General features: G+C 48.1%; 2 protein-coding genes across 2 annotated transcripts; both read left to right on the top strand.

Annotated features, from left to right (window-relative positions):
- Nucleotides 1–396: 396 nt before the first annotated feature.
- LOC139568799 (cuticle collagen 7-like) lies at nucleotides 397–9,712 on the top strand. Its single transcript, XM_071390885.1, has 5 exons — nucleotides 397–759; nucleotides 6,142–6,404; nucleotides 7,550–7,651; nucleotides 8,226–8,376; nucleotides 8,600–9,712. Exons 2-4 carry the CDS (start codon nucleotides 6,147–6,149, stop codon nucleotides 8,226–8,228), a joined length of 363 nt encoding a protein of 120 aa, XP_071246986.1. The 5' UTR covers nucleotides 397–759; nucleotides 6,142–6,146; the 3' UTR covers nucleotides 8,229–8,376; nucleotides 8,600–9,712.
- An 830-nt stretch (nucleotides 9,713–10,542) lies between these two features.
- LOC139568802 (lipopolysaccharide-induced tumor necrosis factor-alpha factor homolog) lies at nucleotides 10,543–19,352 on the top strand. Its single transcript, XM_071390892.1, has 5 exons — nucleotides 10,543–11,244; nucleotides 15,500–15,628; nucleotides 16,989–17,090; nucleotides 17,783–17,933; nucleotides 18,157–19,352. Exons 2-5 carry the CDS (start codon nucleotides 15,505–15,507, stop codon nucleotides 18,260–18,262), a joined length of 483 nt encoding a protein of 160 aa, XP_071246993.1. The 5' UTR covers nucleotides 10,543–11,244; nucleotides 15,500–15,504; the 3' UTR covers nucleotides 18,263–19,352.
- Nucleotides 19,353–19,618: the final 266 nt, after the last annotated feature.

The raw sequence follows: 19,618 nt of genomic DNA, 5'->3' as shown, positions 1-19,618 counted from the left end.
TTTCCCCTCAAAACACACACACACACACACTAACACACACACACACACACACACTAACACACACACACACACACACACACACACACACACACACACACACACACACACACACACACACACACACACACACACACACACACACACACACACACACACACACACACACACACACACACACACACACACACACACACACACACACACACACACACACACACACAAACACACACACACACAAACACAGCATATTCCCACCTCTTCACTTTAAAACCCTTTAGTGAGTCAGAGGTCTCTGGTCTATTGATGGGAATCAGTGTCTTCAGGTCTGCGTCCCAAATGACATCCTGTTCCCTAGATACAGGAGTGCACTGCATTTGACCAGGGTTCGTTGTCATTTTGGAAACACCCCTGGTGTGAGTGGAATTGACTGTTTCCTGTTATACTGGGATTCGTCGTCACACAGTGATGATGCAATTACACTGGAACTAGTGATTGACCAACGGGTGTAGTTATTTTCCATCAGGCTTGTGTTCACTATTCCGCCACTTCAGATAACGTTGTTACCTCATCTGCCTCACACCTTCCTCACTCCTCCCCTCTGTGTGTGCTCTCGTTCTCGCTCTCTTTCCTACCTGGTTCACTTTCTCACTGTCTCGAGGGAGTAGCAGCTCTGATCTTTAGCTCCACACAGTCCACAGTACCTCGTCTCCTCCAGGACTCCAGTCCACAGTACCTCGTCTCCTCCAGGACTCCAAAAAGGTAAGGGGTTGTCTCTCTGCTCGTGGCTGGGAAAGGGTGCTCTGAGTTGAGGGGTTTCAGAGTGCTTCTTTGCAGGATATAAAATATGGATATAAAATATGACAGATTTGTGTGTAGGACTAGGAATATCTGTGTTTGTTTTGTGTGTGTTGCTACGTGAGAAGGAAAAGACTTGTTAGAAGAGGGGTGTTTTTAAATCGGTTTAGAGAAAACAGCACCAGTCACCCTGCCTTCTTATAACTCTGTCTTGGTGCCTAATGTTTGACAGCGCTGTTAGAATTGTACACACAGACAGCGCTGTTAGATGTGTACACACAGACAGAGCTGTTAGATGTGTACACACAGACAGAGCTGTTAGATATGTACACACAGACAGCGCTGTTAGATGTGTACACACAGACAGCTCTGTTAGATGTGTACACACAGACAGAGCTGTTAGATGTGTACACACAGACAAAACTGTTAGATATGTACACACAGACAGCTCTGTTAGATGTGTACACACAGACAGCGCTGTTAGATGTGTACACACAGACAGCGCTGTTAGATGTGTACACACAGACAGAGCTGTTAGATGTGTACACACAGCCAGCGCTGTTAGATGTGTACACACAGACAGAGCTGTTAGAGGTGTACACACAGACAGAGTGGAAAACTGTACTTCACACATCAGTGAATTTGATAGCTAACCAAACCATGAAATAATTTATGGGGAAATGTCCAGCTGTTTTGTGGGATGTTGGATTAAGGAAATGAAAATGAATCCTTGTGTAAATGTTTAACTGACTAGGGTGTTTGAGTTATGGTTCCTGCCCGTGGTAAATGGGTATAGTAAAGGTCAGGTTTGGGGTCAATTCGAATTGAGGTCAGTCAGTTCAGGAAGTAATCTGAAAAAATCTATATTCAATGACTTCTCAATAAATGGAAGAGAAGCTATTTATTTAAAAAGTTGTAAAATTTTGTATTTAAAATTCAAAACACTTCCTGAATTGGGTGTTTTTAATTCTAATTAACCCACTGTTGACCAGGGCCCATAGGTTAGAGTACTACTGTTGACCAGGGCCCATAGGGTAGTGTACTACTGTTGACCAGGGCCCATAGGACTCTGGTTATATGTTCCCTCTAATGTTTTCATCACTGATCAAATTTCAGGTCTGCTGAGCGTAACCTTCAACATTCTGTTTAACTTCTGATGCACGTTTACTGTGAGCACTGAGGCTGTACCCACTTTAAGTTAGTTTTAACCAGGGGCGCAACTTTACTGGGGACATGTCCCCCCACATTCTTAAATTCCATTTTGAACCCCCCAGTTTTATCATTGGAATGTGATACAAAACGAGGCACCGGTGTGCTTTAGGACCATGCGGACGCCTCCGAGCCGTCAGGTAGGTTGTTTGCAGTGTTTATCCGAGTGGATAAAAATAATACAATTATGCCCCCCCCACTTATAAAACCAAAGTTGCGCCCCTGGTTTTAACAGTGATCAAGTAGACTACTATTTGGTCATAATGTAGACCTACCAGTTTGGTCTACCATCAAAAACAATGGAGAAAATGCATCCCATAACATTTTAACATGGAAATACCTGTTCTATGATTCAGCCTACAGTAGCAGCCAATGTGTGGTGTTCAATGTAGGCGTACATTCCATGAGACGTTTGAAAAAAATCATTCAGGGCTTAACATTAACCTGTTTATCCACTTGTCCTTCAGACAAGGAGGTGACTGAAAATGTTGTTGAGTCGTTTGATGCAAGAAACCATTTTATTCCTGCAGGAAAGGGCCATGATGCCACAGAGGGCATTTCTGGACATTGACTGCAGGAAAGGACTGCCTCTGTATTTTGTATTGTCAATTGATGTGTCAGTGTAGATTGACACTTAAACGTTTTCTAACTGACTCTAACTGTTGATCATTCACCAGTAACATAGACCAGGGTTAGAGTTATTCTGATAGATTTAGTGGGTGTGGCATTCATTAGTGTTGGTGTTGTTATAGGCTTGTACTACTCAGAGTCTACAGGCCAAGTCTCTGTCCAATGAAATGTCACCAAACCTGCCCGGTTGAATACAGGGGTGTGTGTCATTGTTATATGGTGGTCCCAGCGCGCACGACCCACGTGGAGTTCCAGGTCTCCGGCAGCCTCCGGAACTGCCGATCTGCGGCCAACAAGGCAGAGTTCATCTCAGCCTATGCTTCCCTCCAGTCCCTCGACTTCTTGGCACTGACGGAAACATGGATTACCACAGATAACACTGCTACTCCTACTGCTCTCTCCTCGTCTGCCCACGTGTTCTCGCACACCCCGAGAGCTTCTGGTCAGCGGGGTGGTGGCACTGGGATCCTCATCTCTCCCAAGTGGACATTCTCTCCTTCTCCCCTGACCCATCTGTCTATCGCCTCCTTTGAATTCCATGCTGTCACAGTTACCAGCCCTTTCAAGCTTAACATCCTTATCATTTATCGCCCCCCAGGTTCCCTTGGAGAGTTCATCAATGAGCTTGACGCCTTGATAAGTTCCTTTCCTGAGGATGGCTCACCTCTCACAGTTCTGGGTGACTTTAACCTCCCCACGTCTACCTTTGACTCATTCCTCTCTGCCTCCTTCTTTCCACTCCTCTCCTCTTTTGACCTCACCCTCTCACCTTCCCCCCCTACTCACAAGGCAGGCAATACGCTTGACCTCATCTTTACTAGATGCTGTTCTTCCACTAATCTCATTGCAACTCCCCTCCAAGTCTCCGACCACTACCTTGTATCCTTTTCCCTCTCGCTCTCATCCAACACTTCCCACACTGCCCCTACTCGGATGGTATCGCGCCGTCCCAACCTTCGCTCTCTCTCCCCCGCTACTCTCTCCTCTTCCATCCTATCATCTCTTCCCTCTGCTCAAACCTTCTCCAACCTATCTCCTGATTCTGCCTCCTCAACCCTCCTCTCCTCCCTTTCTGAATCCTTTAACTCTCTATGTCCCCTATCCTCCAGGCCGGCTCGGTCCTCCCCTCCTGCTCCGTGGCTCGACGACTCATTGCGAGCTCACAGAACAGGGCTCCGGGCAGCCGAGCGGAAATGAAGGAAAACTCGCCTCCCTGCGGACCTGGCATCCTTTCACTCCCTCCTCTCTACATTCTCCTCTTCTGTCTCTGCTGCTAAAGCCACTTTCTACCACTCTAAATTCCAAGCATCTGCCTCTAACCCTAGGAAGCGCTTTGCCACCTTCTCCTCCCTCCTGAATCCTCCTCCCCCTCCCCCCTCCTCCCTCTCTGCAGATGACTTCGTCAACCATTTTGAAAAGAAGGTCGACGACATCCGATCCTCGTTTGCTAAGTCAAACAACACCGCTGGTTCTGCTCACACTGCCCTACCCTGTGCTTTGACCTCTTTCTCCCCTCTCTCTCCAGATGAAATCTCGCGTCTTGTGACGGCCGGCCGCCCAACAACCTGCCCGCTTGACCCTATCCCCTCCTCTCTTCTCCAGACCATTTCCGGAGACCTTCTCCCTTACCTCACCTCGCTCATCAACTCATCCTTGACCGCTGGCTACGTCCCTTCCGCCTTCAAGAGAGCGAGAGTTGCACCCCTTCTGAAAAAACCTACACTCGATCCCTCCGATGTCAACAACTACAGACCAGTATCCCTTCTTTCTTTTCTCTCCAAAACTCTTGAACGTGCCGTCCTTGGCCAGCTCTCCTGCTATCTCTCTCAGAATTACCTTCTTGATCCAAATCAGTCAGGTTTCAAGACTAGTCATTCAACTGAGACTGCTCTTCTCTGTGTCACGGAGGCGCTCCGCACTGCTAAAGCTAACTCTCTCTCCTCTGCTCTCATCCTTCTAGACCTATCGGCTGCCTTTGATACTGTGAACCATCAGATCCTCCTCTCCACCCTCTCCGAGTTGGGCATCTCCGGCGCGGCCCATGCTTGGATTGCGTCCTACCTGACAGGTCGCTCCTACCAGGTGGCGTGGCGAGAATCTGTCTCCGCACCACGTGCTCTCACCACTGGTGTCCCCCAGGGCTCTGTTCTAGGCCCTCTCCTATTCTCGCTATACACCAAGTCACTTGGCTCTGTCATATCCTCACATGGTCTCTCCTATCATTGCTATGCAGACGACACACAATTAATCTTCTCCTTTCCCCCTTCTGATAACCAGGTGGCGAATCGCATCTCTGCATGTCTGGCAGACATATCAGTGTGGATGACGGATCACCACCTCAAGCTGAACCTCGGCAAGACGGAGCTGCTCTTCCTCCCGGGGAAGGACTGCCCGTTCCATGATCTCGCCATCACGGTTGACAACTCCATTGTGTCCTCCTCCCAGAGTGCTAAGAACCTTGGCGTGATCCTGGACAACACCCTGTCGTTCTCAACTAACATCAAGGCGGTGACCCGTTCCTGTAGGTTCATGCTCTACAACATTCGCAGAGTACGACCCTGCCTCACACAGGAAGCGGCGCAGGTCCTAATCCAGGCACTTGTCATCTCCCGTCTGGATTACTGCAACTCGCTGTTGGCTGGGCTCCCTGCCTGTGCCATTAAACCCCTACAACTCATCCAGAACGCCGCAGCCCGTCTGGTGTTCAACCTTCCCAAGTTCTCTCACGTCACCCCGCTCCTCCGCTCTCTCCACTGGCTTCCAGTTGAAGCTCGCATCCGCTACAAGACCATGGTGCTTGCCTACGGAGCTGTGAGGGGAACGGCACCTCCGTACCTTCAGGCTCTGATCAGGCCCTACACCCAAACAAGGGCACTGCGTTCATCCACCTCTGGCCTGCTCGCCTCCCCTACCTCTGAGGAAGTACAGCTCCCGCTCAGCCCAGTCAAAACTGTTCGCTGCTCTGGCACCCCAATGGTGGAACAAACTCCCCCACGACGCCAGGTCAGCGGAGTCAATCACCACCTTCCGGAAACACCTGAAACCCCACCTCTTTAAGGAATACCTAGGATAGGATAAAGTAATCCTTCTAACCCCCCCCCCCCCCCCCCTTAAAAGAGTTAGATGCACTATTGTAAAGTGGTTGTTCCACTGGATATCATAAGGTGAATGCACCAACTTGTAAGTCGCTCTGGATAAGAGCGTCTGCTAAATGACTTAAATGTAAATGTAAATGTAAATAAGCAACAGCTTGAACAAGAAGTGTGTGTGTGTGTGTGTGTGTGTGTGTGTGTGTGTGTGTGTGTGTGTGTGTGTGTGTGTGTGTGTGTGTGTGTGTGTGTGTGTGTGTGTGTGTGTGTGTGTGTGTGTGTGTGTGTGTGTGTGTGTGTGTGTGTGTGTGGAAAGAAGACAGGTGAGAGAGAAGGTGGGGGCAGAGACATATGTTTTCTCAATGTGATATTTTCATAAGGTGCTCACTGTCTTCCTCTCTCTCTCTCTCAACCCCAGACAGTATGGAGAAGAGCAAGCATGGACCCCCGCAGGACGTGCCTGCTCCCCCCTACCCCGGCCTCCCAGCGGGCAACCAGGGAAGTGGCGGGGGAACAGCCTACCCCCCTCAGCCTGGCTACCAGGGAAGTGGCGGGGGAACAGCCTACCCCCCTCAGCCTGGCTACCAGGGAAGTGGCGGGGGAACAGCCTACCCCCCTCAGCCTGGCTACCAGGGAAGTGGAGGGGGAACAGCCTACCCCCTCAGCCTGGCTTCCAGGGAGGTAAGAGATCAGATCTACACTGATACTCTTAGGGACAGTTTAAGCTTACACTCTTAGAAAATAAGGCGCTATCTAGAACCTTCCTGGAACCTGAAAGGGTTCTTGGAACCTAAAAGGGTTCTTCCTGGAACCTAAAAGGGTTCTTGGAACCTAAAAGGGTTCTTCCTGGAACCTAAAAGGGTGCTCCTATGGGGACAGCCGATGTGTGTGTCATGATAGCCATAGATGTCATGAACATCATTGTTAAGGGCTGTCCAACCACTCTGTATCCCTGGGTTTGTTCCCATAATGCTTGCCAACCACTCTGTATCCCTGGGTTTGTGGTCCCATAATGCTGGCCAACCACTCTGTATCCCTGGGTTTGTGGTCCCATAATGCTAGCTAACCACTCTGTATCCCTGGGTTTGTGGTCCCATAATGCCAGCCAACCACTCTGTATCCCTGGGTTTGTGTTCCTGTAATGCTGGCCAACCACTCTGTATCCCTGGGTTTGTGTTCCCATAATGCTGGCCAACCACTCTGTATCCCTAGGTTTGTGGTCCCATAATGCTGGCCAACCACTCTGTATCCCTGGGTTTGTGTTCCCATAATGGTGGCCAACCACTCTGTATCCCTGGGTTTGTGGTCCCATAATGCCAGCCAACCACTCTGTATCCCTGGGATTGTGGTCCCATAATGCTGGCCAACCACTCTGTATCCCTGGGTTTGTGTTCCTGTAATGCTGGCCAACCACTCTGTATCCCTGGGTTTGTGTTCCCATAATGCTGACCAACCACTCTGTATTCCTGGGTTTGTTGTCCCATAATGCCAGCCAACCACTCTGTATCCCTGGGTTTGTGTTCCTGTAATGCTGGCCAACCACTCTGTATCTCTGGGTTTGTGTTCCCATAACGCTGCCCAACCACTCTGTATCCCTGGGTTTGTGGTCCCATAATGCTGGCCAACCACTCTGTATCCCTGGGTTTGTGTTCCCATAATACTGATCAACCACTCTGTATCTCTGGGTTTGTGTTCCCATAACACTGGCCAACCACTCTGTATCCCTGGGTTTGTGTTCCCATAATGCTGGCCAACCACTCTGTATCCCTGGGTTTGTGATAAATGACACAGTGTATTGATGTATTTATTCATCCCTTATTTATCAGGTCCCCAACCCGGCATGTACCCACCACCTCCCCAACCCGGCATGTACCCACCACCTCCCCAAGCCGGCACGGGCATGGCACAACCTACAAACGCCCCCAGTGGTGAGTCACACACACACTGAAGAAAACTCCTAACGGTGTGACCAAAACTACCTCAATCGGGTACCCCTACTCCTACCCCGTGAAAAGAGAACCAAGTTGTACACACACAAGGTATTGGCTGGACGTCCTGGCCATAGCAACACCCATCCTTAGCAACCCTTCTAATCCTCTACCCTCTGTGGGGGTGTGAAATATAGAACAAAGAACACAATTTTGGGGGGGCCTAATTGGTCGTATCCAGTTCTGTTCTGTTATATTGTGTATTGTCCGGTTCTGTCCAGTTCTATCCAGACTATCCAATTCTATCTGGTTCTATCTGTTTCTGACCAGTATTTCCCTCTCCCTACAGTAACCTGGGTGGTGGTGATTCTTTCTAGTCTTGTCCAGTTCTATCCAATTCTATGAAGTTCTATCCAGTTTTATCTGCTTTTAACCAGTATTCTCTTCCTTCTGCAGTAACCCAGGTGGTGGTTCTGTCCTGTTCTAACCAGTATTCTCTTCCTTCTGCAGTAACCCAGGTGGTGGTTCTGTCCTGTTCTATCTGGTTCTAACCAGTATTCTCCTCCCTCTGCAGTAACCCAGGTGGTGGTGATGCAGCAGCTGCTGCCTAGAGACGTACCCGGCCAGATGACGTGTCCCCACTGTCAGGTCCCAGTTCTGACAGAGACCACACACACCCCTGGACTGCGCACCTGGGTCCTCTGTGGAGTCCTCGGCATCTTAATGTAAGTTGGTACACGTGGCAAACATTATTTTTTTCTCTCTCTCATAAACAGCAAAGATGTCATCCAGACGTGGCAGGGGGTATTGGTCCAGATGCAACATTGAATTCACAGTAGAGATGGATACACACACTGAATCCCTTCTCTCTCTCTCTCTACCCCACCTCTCTGTCTCTGTCTCTGTCTGTATCTCTCTCTCTGTCTCTCTGTCGCTCTCCTTCTCTAGGTGCTGGCCATGCTGTTTGATTCCTTTCTGTGTTGACTCCTGTAAGGACGTAGAACACCGCTGCCCCAACTGCAAGAGAGTGATCCACATCCACAAATGCGAATAGGCCAAGATGAGACGCCTGCCACAAAGTGATCCACAACTAGCCCGGCCCACAGACACTGCTGCCACAAAGTGATCCATACCTTTATGAATCCATTCCAATACACCACTAGTCTACACTACACCACTAGTCTACACCACTACTCTACACCACTAGTCTACACCACTACTCTACACCACTAGTCTACACCACTAGTCTACACCACTAGTAGGTCAAGAACGCTTTTAGTACCTGAGTAATGGTGACTCTTATTTCCAACCATAACACACACACACACACACACACACACACACACACACACACACACACACACACACACACACACACACACACACACACACACACACACACACACACACACACACACACACACACACACACACACACACACACACACACAGTTGTGAAGCAACGTGCTCCTCATGACAATATAAATATCTGTGGTGAGAAGTCACAGTGTAAAGACAATAGTCTGTCTGTGGCTGAGATGACTACTGGAAGACCAGCTTAACATTGACTAGTGTCAGTGTGTAACAAGCTACGGTCACTTCTAGCAGACCTTTTACACTGATTGTAATGTATGTTTTCTTTCATTCTGTGAATCTTCATGTCAGACAAAGTAGGATTCTATTTGTATTGACATTGGTATCGATTGGTTGTTGGGTTTTTTAAAGGCACAGTCGACAGTTGAAACAATAAAAAAGCTGAACCCCGCCTCTGTTTTTGTAAAAAGCTGCAGGATGGGGCTGGAGAAATGTAACCACTCTCAAAGACAGAGCTATGCATGCAATGACTGACCATCCAACGTTATAGCTTTACATTTACAAACATTGGAGCAAAACAAGCTTGTATTTTGGGTTCTGATGGGGTACAACAGTTGAACTAAGCACAAGAAACAGTCATAAGTTATATTCTTCTAGATCAAAAAATGGATGTATTAACTGCGGATTGCACCTTTAATTGATTAACAATAATTGTTCTAATAAAGTTAATAACTTTGACTTTTGAGACGATAGTGGCCCTTGTTTCCAGAAACACACATATACACTTTAAAATATTTCTTTCTAAAATGTATTCACCTGAAAAAAGGCCTGTGTTAGGTGTTCTAATGACCTTTCTTCCAAACACCAATGGACCAATGTTAGTTAAGAAATGACTGTCTGGTCTGCATTATGTTCTAATAGTCTAACTGAAGATGACTCATGGTGATAATAGGCTGCTCATGCATGGTTAATACTCTCTGCTGGCTACTAGGTTTTCTGTCTTCTCACTAACAAACGTATTTTCCAACCACAACGTTGTTTATCGAGAACTATTTCCCCTCAAAACACACACACACACACACACACTAACACACACACTAACACACACACTAACACACACACTAACACACACAAACACACACACTAACACACACACACACACACACACACTAATACACACACACACACACACACATACTAACACACACACAAACACACACACACTAACACACACACACACACACAAACACAGCATATTCCCACCTCTTCACTTTAAAACCCTTCAGTAAGTCAGAGGTCTCTGGTCTATTGATGGGAATCAGTGTCTTCAGGCCTGCGTCCCAAATTACATCCTGTTCCCTAGGTACAGGAGTGCACTGCATTTGACCAGGGCTCTTTGTCATTTGGGAAACACCCCTGGTGTGAGTGGAATTTACTGTTTCCTGTTATACTGGGATTCGTCGTCACACAGTGATGATGCAATTACACTGGAACTAGTGATTGACCAACAGGTGTAGTTATTTTCCATCAGGCTTGTGTTCACTATTCAGCCGCTTAAGATAACGTTGTTATCTCATCTGCCTCACACCTTCCTCATTCCTCCCCTCTGTGTGTGCGCTCGTTCTCGCTCTCTTTCCTACCTGGTTCACTTACTCACGGTCTCGAGGGAGTAGCAGCTCTGATCTTTAGCTCCACACAGTCCACAGTACCTCGTCTCCTCCAGGACTCCAGTCCACAGTACCTCGTCTCCTCCAGGACTCCAGTCCACAGTACCTCGTCTCCTCCAGGACTCCAGTCCACAGTACCTCGTCTCCTCCAGGACTCCAGTCCACAGTACCTCGTCTCCTCCAGGACTCCAGTCCACAGTACCTCGTCTCCTCCAGGACTCCAGTCCACAGTACCTCGTCTCCTCCAGGACTCCAGTCCACAGTACCTCGTCTCCTCCAGGGCTCCAGTCCACAGTACCTCGTCTCCTCCAGGGCTCCAGTCCACAGTACCTCGTCTCCTCCAGGGCTCCAGTCCACAGTACCTCGTCTCCTCCAGGAAACCAGTCCACAGTACCTCGTCTCCTCCAGGGCTCCAGTCCACAGTACCTCGTCTCCTCCAGGACTCCAGTCCACAGTACCTCGTCTCCTCCAGGACTCCAGTCCACAGTACCTCGTCTCCTCCAGGACTCCAGTCCACAGTACCTCGTCTCCTCCAGGGCTCCAGTCCACAGTACCTTGTCTCCTCCAGGGCTCCAGTCCACAGTACCTCGTCTCCTCCAGGACTCCAAAAAGGTAAGGGGCTGTCTCTCTGCTCGAGGCTGGGAAAGGGTGCTCTGAGTTGAGGGGTTTCAGAGTGCTTCTTTGCAGGATGTAATAAAATATGAAAGAGTTGTGTGTAGGACTAGGAATATCTGTGTTTGTTTTGTGTGTGTTGCTACGTGAGAAGGAAAAGTCTTAGAAGAGGGGTGTTTTTTAAATTGGTTTAGAGAAAACAGCACCAGTCACCCTACCTTCTAACTCTGTCTTGGTGCCTAATGATAGATGTGTACACACAGACAGAGATGTTAGATGTGTACACACAGAGAGCGCTGTTAGATGTGTACACACAGACAGCGCTGTTAGATGTGTACACACCGACAGAGCTGTTAGATGTGTACACACAGACAACGCTGTTAGATGTGTACACACAGACAGAGGTGTTAGATGTGTACACACAGCCACCGCTGTTAGATGTGTACACACAGACAGAGGTGTTAGATGTGTACACACAGCCACCGCTGTTAGATGTGTACACACAGACAGAGCTGTTAGATGTGTACACACAGACAGCGCTGTTAGATGTGTACACACAGGCAGAGGTGTTAGATGTGTACACACAGCCACCGCTGTTAGATGTGTACACACAGACAGAGCTGTTAGATCTGTACACACAGACAGAGCTGTTAGATGTGTACACACAGACAACGCTGTTAGATGTGTACACACAGACAGCGCTGTTAGATGTGTACACACAGACAGCTCTGTTAGATGTGTACACACAGACAGCGCTGTTAGATGTGTACACACAGACAGCGCTGTTAGATGTGTACACACAGACAGAGCTGTTAGATGTGTACACCCAGACAGAGCTTTTAGATGTGTACACACAGACAGAGCTGTTAGATGTGTACACACAGACAGAGCTGTTAGATGTGTACACACAGACAGAGCTGTTAGATGTGTACACACAGACAGCTCTGTTAGATGTGTACACACAGACAGCGCTGTTAGATGTGTACACACAGACAGCGCTGTTAGATGTGTACACACAGACAGAGCTGTTAGATGTGTACACACAGACAGCGCTGTTAGATGTGTACACACAGACAGCACTGTTAGATGTGTACACACAGACAGAGCTGTTAGATGTGTACACACAGACAGAGCTGTTAGATGTGTACACACAGACAGAGCTGTTAGATCATCAAATCAAGTTTATTTTATATAGCCCTTCGTACATCAGCTAATATCTCGAAGTGCTGTACAGAAACCCAGCCTAAAACCCCAAACAGCAAGTAATGCAGGTGTAGAAGCACGGTGGCTGGGAAAAACTCCCTAGAAAGGCCAAAACCTAGGAAGAAACCTAGAGAGGAACCAGGCTATGAGGGGTGGCCAGTCCTCTTCTGGCTGTGCCGGGTGGAGATTATAACAGAACATGGCCAAGATGTTCAAAATGTTCATAAATGACCAGCATGGTCAAATAATAATCAGGAATAAATGTCAGTTGGCTTTTCATAGCCGATCATTAAGAGTTGAAAACAGCAGGTCTGTTGACCAGGGCCCATAGGGTAGAGTACTACTGTTGACCAGGGCCCATATGGTAGTGTATTACTGTTGACCAGGGCCCATAGGCTAGAATACTACTGTTGACCAGGGCCCATACGGTAGTGTACTACTGTTGACCAGGGCCCATAGGGTAGTGGACTACTGTTGACCAGGCCCATAGGGTAGTGTACTACTGTTGACCAGGGCCCATAGGGTAGAGTACTACTGTTGACCAGGGCCCATAGGGTAGTGTACTACTGTTGACCAGGGCCCATAGGGTAGAGTACTACTGTTGACCAGGGCCCATAGGGTAGTGTACTACTGTTGACCAGGGCCCATAGGGTAGTGTACTACTGTTGACCAGGGCCCATAGGGTAGTGTACTACTGTTGACCAGGGCCCATAGGGTAGAGTACTACTGTTGACCAGGGCCCATAGGGTAGTGTACTACTGTTGACCAGGGCCCATAGGGTAGTGTACTACTGTTGACCAGGGCCCATAGGGTAGTGTACTACTGTTGACCAGGGCCCATAGGGTAGTGTACTACTGTTGACCAGGGCCCATAGGACTCCGGTTATTAAAAGTAGTGAACGACAGTATATAGGGAATAGGCTGTTCCCTCTAATGTTTTCATCAATGATCAAATTTCAGGTCTGCTGAGCGTAACCTTCAACATTCTAGTGCGTGTTTACTGTGAGCACTGAGGCTGTACCCACTTTAAGTTAGTTTTAATCAGGGGCGCAACTTTACTGGGGACATGTCCCCCCACATTCTGAAATTCCATTTTGAACCCCCCAGTTTTATCATTGGAATGTGATACAAAACGAGGCACCGGTGTGCTTTAGGACCATGCGGACGCCTCCGAGCCGTCAGGTAGGTCATTTGGAGTGTTTATCCGAGTGGATAAAAATAATACAATTATGTCCCCCCCACTTATAAAACCAAAGTTGCTCCCCTGGTTTTAACAGTGATCAAGTAGACTATTTGGTCATAATGTAGACCTACCAGTTTGGTCTACCATCAAAAACAATGGAGAAAATGCATCCCATAACATTTTAACATGGAAATACCTGTTCCATGATTCAGCCTACAGTAGCAGCCAATGTGTGGTGTTCAATGTAGGCGTACATTCCATGAGACGTTTGAAAAAATCATTCAGGGCTTAACATGAACCTGTTTATCCACTTGTCCTTCAGACAAGGAGGTGACTGAAAATGTTGTTGAGTCGTTTGATGCAAGAAACCATTTTATTCCCATACCATTATTACAGAAAATCTGACAAATACAACACTGCCCCTTTAACACAAAAACGCTCTTTAACTGACTCGGGCCGTTTGAAATGGGCACCTTTCATCCAAGCTACTCAATACTGCATTGACTGCAGGAAAGGGCCATGAGGTCACAGAGGGCGCTTCTGGACATTGACTGCAGGAAAGGGCCATGATGTCACAGAGGGCACTTCTGGACATTGACTGCAGAAAGGGCCATGAGGTCACAGAGGGCACTTCTGGACATTGACTGCAGGAAAGGGCCATGAGGTCACAGAGGGCACTTCTGGACATTGACTGCAGGAAAGGGCCATGAGGTCACAGAGGGCACTTCTGGACATTGACTGCAGGAAAGGGCCATGAGGTCACAGAGGGCGCTTCTGGACATTGACTGCAGGAAAGGGCCATGAGGTCACAGAGGGCACTTCTGGACATTGACTGCAGGAAAGGGCCATGAGGTCACAGAGGGCACTTCTGGACATTGACTGCAGGAAAGGGCCATGAGGTCACAGAGGGCACTTCTGGACATTGACTGCAGGAAAGGGCCATGAGGTCACAGAGGGCACTTCTGGACATTGACTGCAGGAAAGGGCCATGAGGTCACAGAGGGCACTTCTGGACATTGACTGCAGGAAAGGGCCATGAGGTCACAGAGGGAACTTCTGGACATTGACTGCAGGAAAGGGCCATGAGGTCACAGAGGGCACTTCTGGACATTGACTGCAGGAAAGGGCCATGAGGTCACAGAGGGCACTTCTGGACATTGACTGCAGGAAAGGGCCATGAGGTCACAGAGGGCACTTCTGGACATTGACTGCAGGAAAGGGCCATGAGGTCACAGAGGGCACTTCTGGACATTGACTGCAGGAAAGGGCCATGAGGTCACAGAAGGCGCTCCTGGACATTGACTGCAGGAAAGGGCTGCCTCTGTATTTTGTATTGTCAATTGATGTGTCAGTGTAGATTGACACTTAAATGTTTTCTAACTGACTCTAACTGTTGATCATTCACCAGTAACATAGACCAGGGTGAGGGTTATTCTGATAGATTTAGTGGGTGTGTGGCATTCATTAGTGGTGGTGTTGTTATAGGCTTGTACTACTCAGAGTCGACAGGCCAAGTCTTTGTCCCATGAAATGTCACCAAACCTGCCCGGTTGAATACAGGGGTGTGTATCATTGTTATAAGCAACAGCTTGAACAAGAAGAGTGTGTGTGTGTGTGTGTGTGTGTGTGTGTGTGTGTGTGTGTGTGTGTGTGTGTGTGTGTGTGTGTGTGTGTGTGTGTGTGTGTGTGTGTGTGTGTGTGTGTGTGTGTGTGTGTGTGTGTGTGTGTGTGTGTGTGTGTGTGTGTGAAAGAAGACAGGTGAGAGAGATAAGGGGGAGAGAAGGTGGGGGCAGAAACATATGTTTTCTCAATGTGATATTTTCATAAGGTGCTCACTGTCTTCCACTCTCTCTCTCTCTCTCAACCCCAGACAGTATGGAGAAGAGCCAGTATGGACCCCCGCAGGACGTGTCTGCTCCCCCCTACCCCGGCCTCCCAGCGGGCTACCAGGGAAGTGGAGGGGGAACAGCCTACCCCCCTCAGCCTGGCTACCAGGGAAGTGGCGGGGGAACAGCCTACCCCCCTCAGCCTGGCTTCCAGGGAGGTAAGAGATCAGATCTACACTGATACTCTTAGGGACAGTTTAAGCTTACACTCTTAGAAAATAAGGTGCTATCTAGAACCTTCCTGGAACCTGAAAGGGTTCTTGGAACCTAAAAGGGTTCTTCCTGGAACCTGAAAGGGTTCTTGGAACCTGAAAGGGTTCTTCCTGGAACCTGAAAGGGTTCTTGGAACCTGAAAGGGTTCATCTTGGAACCTAAAAGGGTTCTTGGAACCTGAAAGGGTTCTTCCTGGAACCGAAAAGGGTGCTCCTATGGTGACAGTTGATGTGTGTGTCACGATAGCCATAGATGTCATGAACATCATTGTTAAGGGCTGGCCAACCACTCTGTATCCCTGGGTTTGTGGTCCCATAATGCTGGCCAACCACTCTGTATCCCTGGGTTTGTGGTCCCATAATGCTGGCCAACCACTCTGTATCCCTGGGTTTGTGGTCCCATAATGCTGGCCAACCACTCTGTATCTCTGGGTTTGTGGTCCCATAATGCTGGCCAACCATTCTGTATCTCTGGGTTTGTGGTCCCATAATGCCGGCCAACCACTCTGTATCCCTGGGATTGTGGTCCCATAATGCTGGCCAACCACTCTGTATCCCTGGGTTTGTGTTCCTGTAATGCTGGCCAACCACTCTGTATCCCTGGGTTTGTGGTCCCATAATGCCAGCCAACCACTCTGTATCCCTGGGATTGTGGTCCCATAATGCTGGCCAACCACTCTGTATCCCTGGGATTGTGTTCCTGTAATGCTGGCCAACCACTCTGTATCCCTGGGTTTGTGTTCCCATAATGCTGACCAACCACTCTGTATCTCTGGGTTTGTGGTCCCATAATGCTAGCCAACCACTCTGTATCCCTGGGTTTGTGTTCCTATAATGCTGGCCAACCACTCTGTATCCCTGGGTTTGTGTTCCCATAATGCTGATCAACCACTCTGTATCTCTGGGTTTGTGTTCCCATAACGCTGCCCAACCACTCTATATCCCTGGGTTTGTGGTCCCATAATGCTGGCCAACCACTCTGTATCCCTGGGTTTGTGGTCCCATAATGCTGGCCAACCACTCTGTATCCCTGGGTTTGTGTTCCTATAATGCTGGCCAACCACTCTGTATCCCTGGGTTTGTGTTCCCATAATACTGATCAACCACTCTGTATCTCTGGGTTTGTGTTCCCATAACGCTGGCCAACCACTCTGTATCCCTGGGTTTGTGTTCCCATAATGCTGGCCAACCACTCTGTATCCCTGGGTTTGTGATAAATGACACAGTGTATTGATGTATTTATTTATCCCTTATTTATCAGGTCCCCAACCCGGCATGTACCCACCACCTCCCCAACCCGGCATGTACCCACCACCTCCCCAAGCCGGCACGGGCATGGCACAACCTACAAACGCCCCCAGTGGTGAGTCACACACACACTGAAGAAAACTCCTAACGGTGTGACCAAAACTACCTCAATCGGGTACCCCTACTCCTACCCCGTGAAAAGAGAACCAAGTTGTACACACACAAGGTATTGGCTGGACGTCCTGGCCATAGCAACACCCATCCTTAGCAACCCTTCTAATCCTCTACCCTCTGTGGGGGTGTGAAATATAGAACAAAGAACACAATTTTGGGGGGGCCTAATTGGTTGTATCCAGTTCTGTTCTGTTATATTGTGTATTGTCCGGTTCTGTCCAGTTCTATCCAGACTATCCAATTCTATCTGGTTCTATCCAGTTCTGACCAGTATTTCCCTCTCCCTACAGTAACCTGGGTGGTGGTGATTCTTTCTAGTCTTGTCCAGTTCTATCCAATTCTATGAAGTTCTATCCAGTTTTATCTGGTTCTAACCAGTATTCTCTTCCCTCTGCAGTAACCCAGGTGGTGGTTCTGTCCTGTTCTAACCAGTATTCTCTTCCCTCTGCAGTAACCCAGGTGGTGGTTCTGTCCTGTTCTAACCAGTATTCTCTTCCCTCTGCAGTAACCCAGGTGGTGGTTCTGTCCTGTTCTATCTGGTTCTAACCAGTATTCTCTTCCTTCTGCAGTAACCCAGGTGGTGGTTCTGTCCAGTTCTATCTGGTTCTAACCAGTATTCTCCTCCCTCTGCAGTAACCCAGGTGGTGGTGATGCAGCAGCTGCTGCCTAGAGACGTACCCGGCCAGATGACGTGTCCCCACTGTCAGGTCCCGGTTCTGACAGAGACCACACACACCCCTGGACTGCGCACCTGGGTCCTCTGTGGAGTCCTCGGCATCTTTATGTAAGTTGGTACACGTGGCAAACATTATTTTTTTCTCTCTCTCATAAACAGCAAAGATGTCATCCAGACGTGGCAGGGGGTATTGGTCCACATGCAACATTGAATTCACAGTAGAGATGGATACACACACTGAATCCCTTCTCTCTCTCTCTCTACCCCACCTCTCTGTCTCTGTCTCTGTCTGTATCTCTCTCTCTGTCTCTCTGTCGCTCTCCTTCTCTAGGTGCTGGCCATGCTGTTTGATTCCTTTCTGTGTTGACTCCTGTAAGGACGTAGAACACCGCTGCCCCAACTGCAAGAGAGTGATCCACATCCACAAACGTGAATAGGCCAAGATGAATAGGCCTGCCACAAAGTGATCCACAACTAGCCCCGGCCCACAGACACTGCTGCCACAAAGTGATCCATACCTTTATGAATCCATTCCAATACACCACTAGTTTACACTACACCACTAGTCTACACCACTACTCTACACCACAAGTCTACACTACACCACTAGTCTACACCACTAGTCTCCACCACTACTCTACACCACTACTCTACACCACTAGTCTACACCACTACTCTACACCACTACTCTACACCACTAGTCTACACCACTACTCTACACCACTAGTCTCCACCACTACTCTACACCACTAGTCTACACCCCTACTCTACACCACTAGTCTACACCACTAGTCTACACCACTAGTCTACACCACTAGTAGGTCAAGAACGCTTTTAGTACCTGAGTAATGGTGACTCTTATTTCCAACCATAACACACACACACACACATACTTGTGAAGCAACGTGCTCCTCATGAAAATATAAATATCTGTGGTGAGAAGTCACAGTGTAAAGACAATAGTCTGTCTGTGGCTGAGATGACTACTGGAAGACCAGCTTAACATTGACTAGTGTCAGTGTGTAACAAGCTAAGGCCACTTCTAGCAGACCTTTTACACTGATTGTAATGTATGTTTTCTTTCATTCTGTGAATCTTCATGTCAGACAGAAAGTAGGATTCTATTTGTATTGACGTTGGTATCGATTGGTTGTTGGGTTTTTTAAAGGCACAGTCCACAGTTGAAACAATAAAAAAGCTGAACCCCGCCTCTGTTTTTGTAAAAAGCTGCGGGATGGGGCTGGAGAAATGTAACCGCTCTCAAAGACAGAGCTATGCATGCAATGACTGACCATCCAACGTTATAGCTTTATCCATGTTTTGAGGCTATACGGTGTTTGTTTACATTTACAAACATTGGAGCAAAACAAGCTTATATTTTGGGTTCTGATGGGGTACAACAGTTGAACTAAGCACAAGAAGCAGTCATAAGTTATATTCTTCTAGATCAAAAAATGGATGTATTAACTGCGGATTGCCCCTTTAATTGATTAACAATAATTGTTCTAATAAAGTTAATAACTTTGACTTTTGAGACGATAGTGGCCCTTGTTTCCAGAAACACACACTTTAATATTTCTTTCTAAAATGTATTCATCTGACAAAAGGCCTGTGTTAGGTGTGTTAACTGCCTTTTTTCCAAACACCAATGGACCAATGTTAGTAAAGAAATGACTGTCTGGTCTGCATTATGTTCTAATAGTCTAACTGAAGATGAGTCATGGTGATAATAGGCTGCTCATGCATGGTTAATACTCTCTGCTGGCTACTAGGTTTTCTGTCTTCTCACTAAC

This window comes from Salvelinus alpinus, chromosome 2 (assembly GCF_045679555.1).
Source record: "Salvelinus alpinus chromosome 2, SLU_Salpinus.1, whole genome shotgun sequence".
NCBI lineage: Eukaryota > Metazoa > Chordata > Actinopteri > Salmoniformes > Salmonidae > Salvelinus > Salvelinus alpinus.
This window is presented reverse-complemented; position numbering and strand designations above follow the sequence as displayed.

Excerpts from the sequence above, each read along its gene's own strand:
- LOC139568799 (XM_071390885.1), top strand. The coding sequence starts at position 6,147 with ATGGAGAAGAGCAAGCATGGACCCCCGCAGGACGTGCCTGCTCCCCCC. Across the intron at positions 6,405-7,549 it reads TCAGCCTGGCTTCCAGGGAG|GTCCCCAACCCGGCATGTAC; the intron begins GTAAGAGATCAG and ends CTTATTTATCAG.
- LOC139568802 (XM_071390892.1), top strand. The coding sequence starts at position 15,505 with ATGGAGAAGAGCCAGTATGGACCCCCGCAGGACGTGTCTGCTCCCCCC. Across the intron at positions 15,629-16,988 it reads TCAGCCTGGCTACCAGGGAA|GTCCCCAACCCGGCATGTAC; the intron begins GTGGCGGGGGAA and ends CTTATTTATCAG. Across the intron at positions 17,934-18,156 it reads GGAGTCCTCGGCATCTTTAT|GTGCTGGCCATGCTGTTTGA; the intron begins GTAAGTTGGTAC and ends CTCCTTCTCTAG.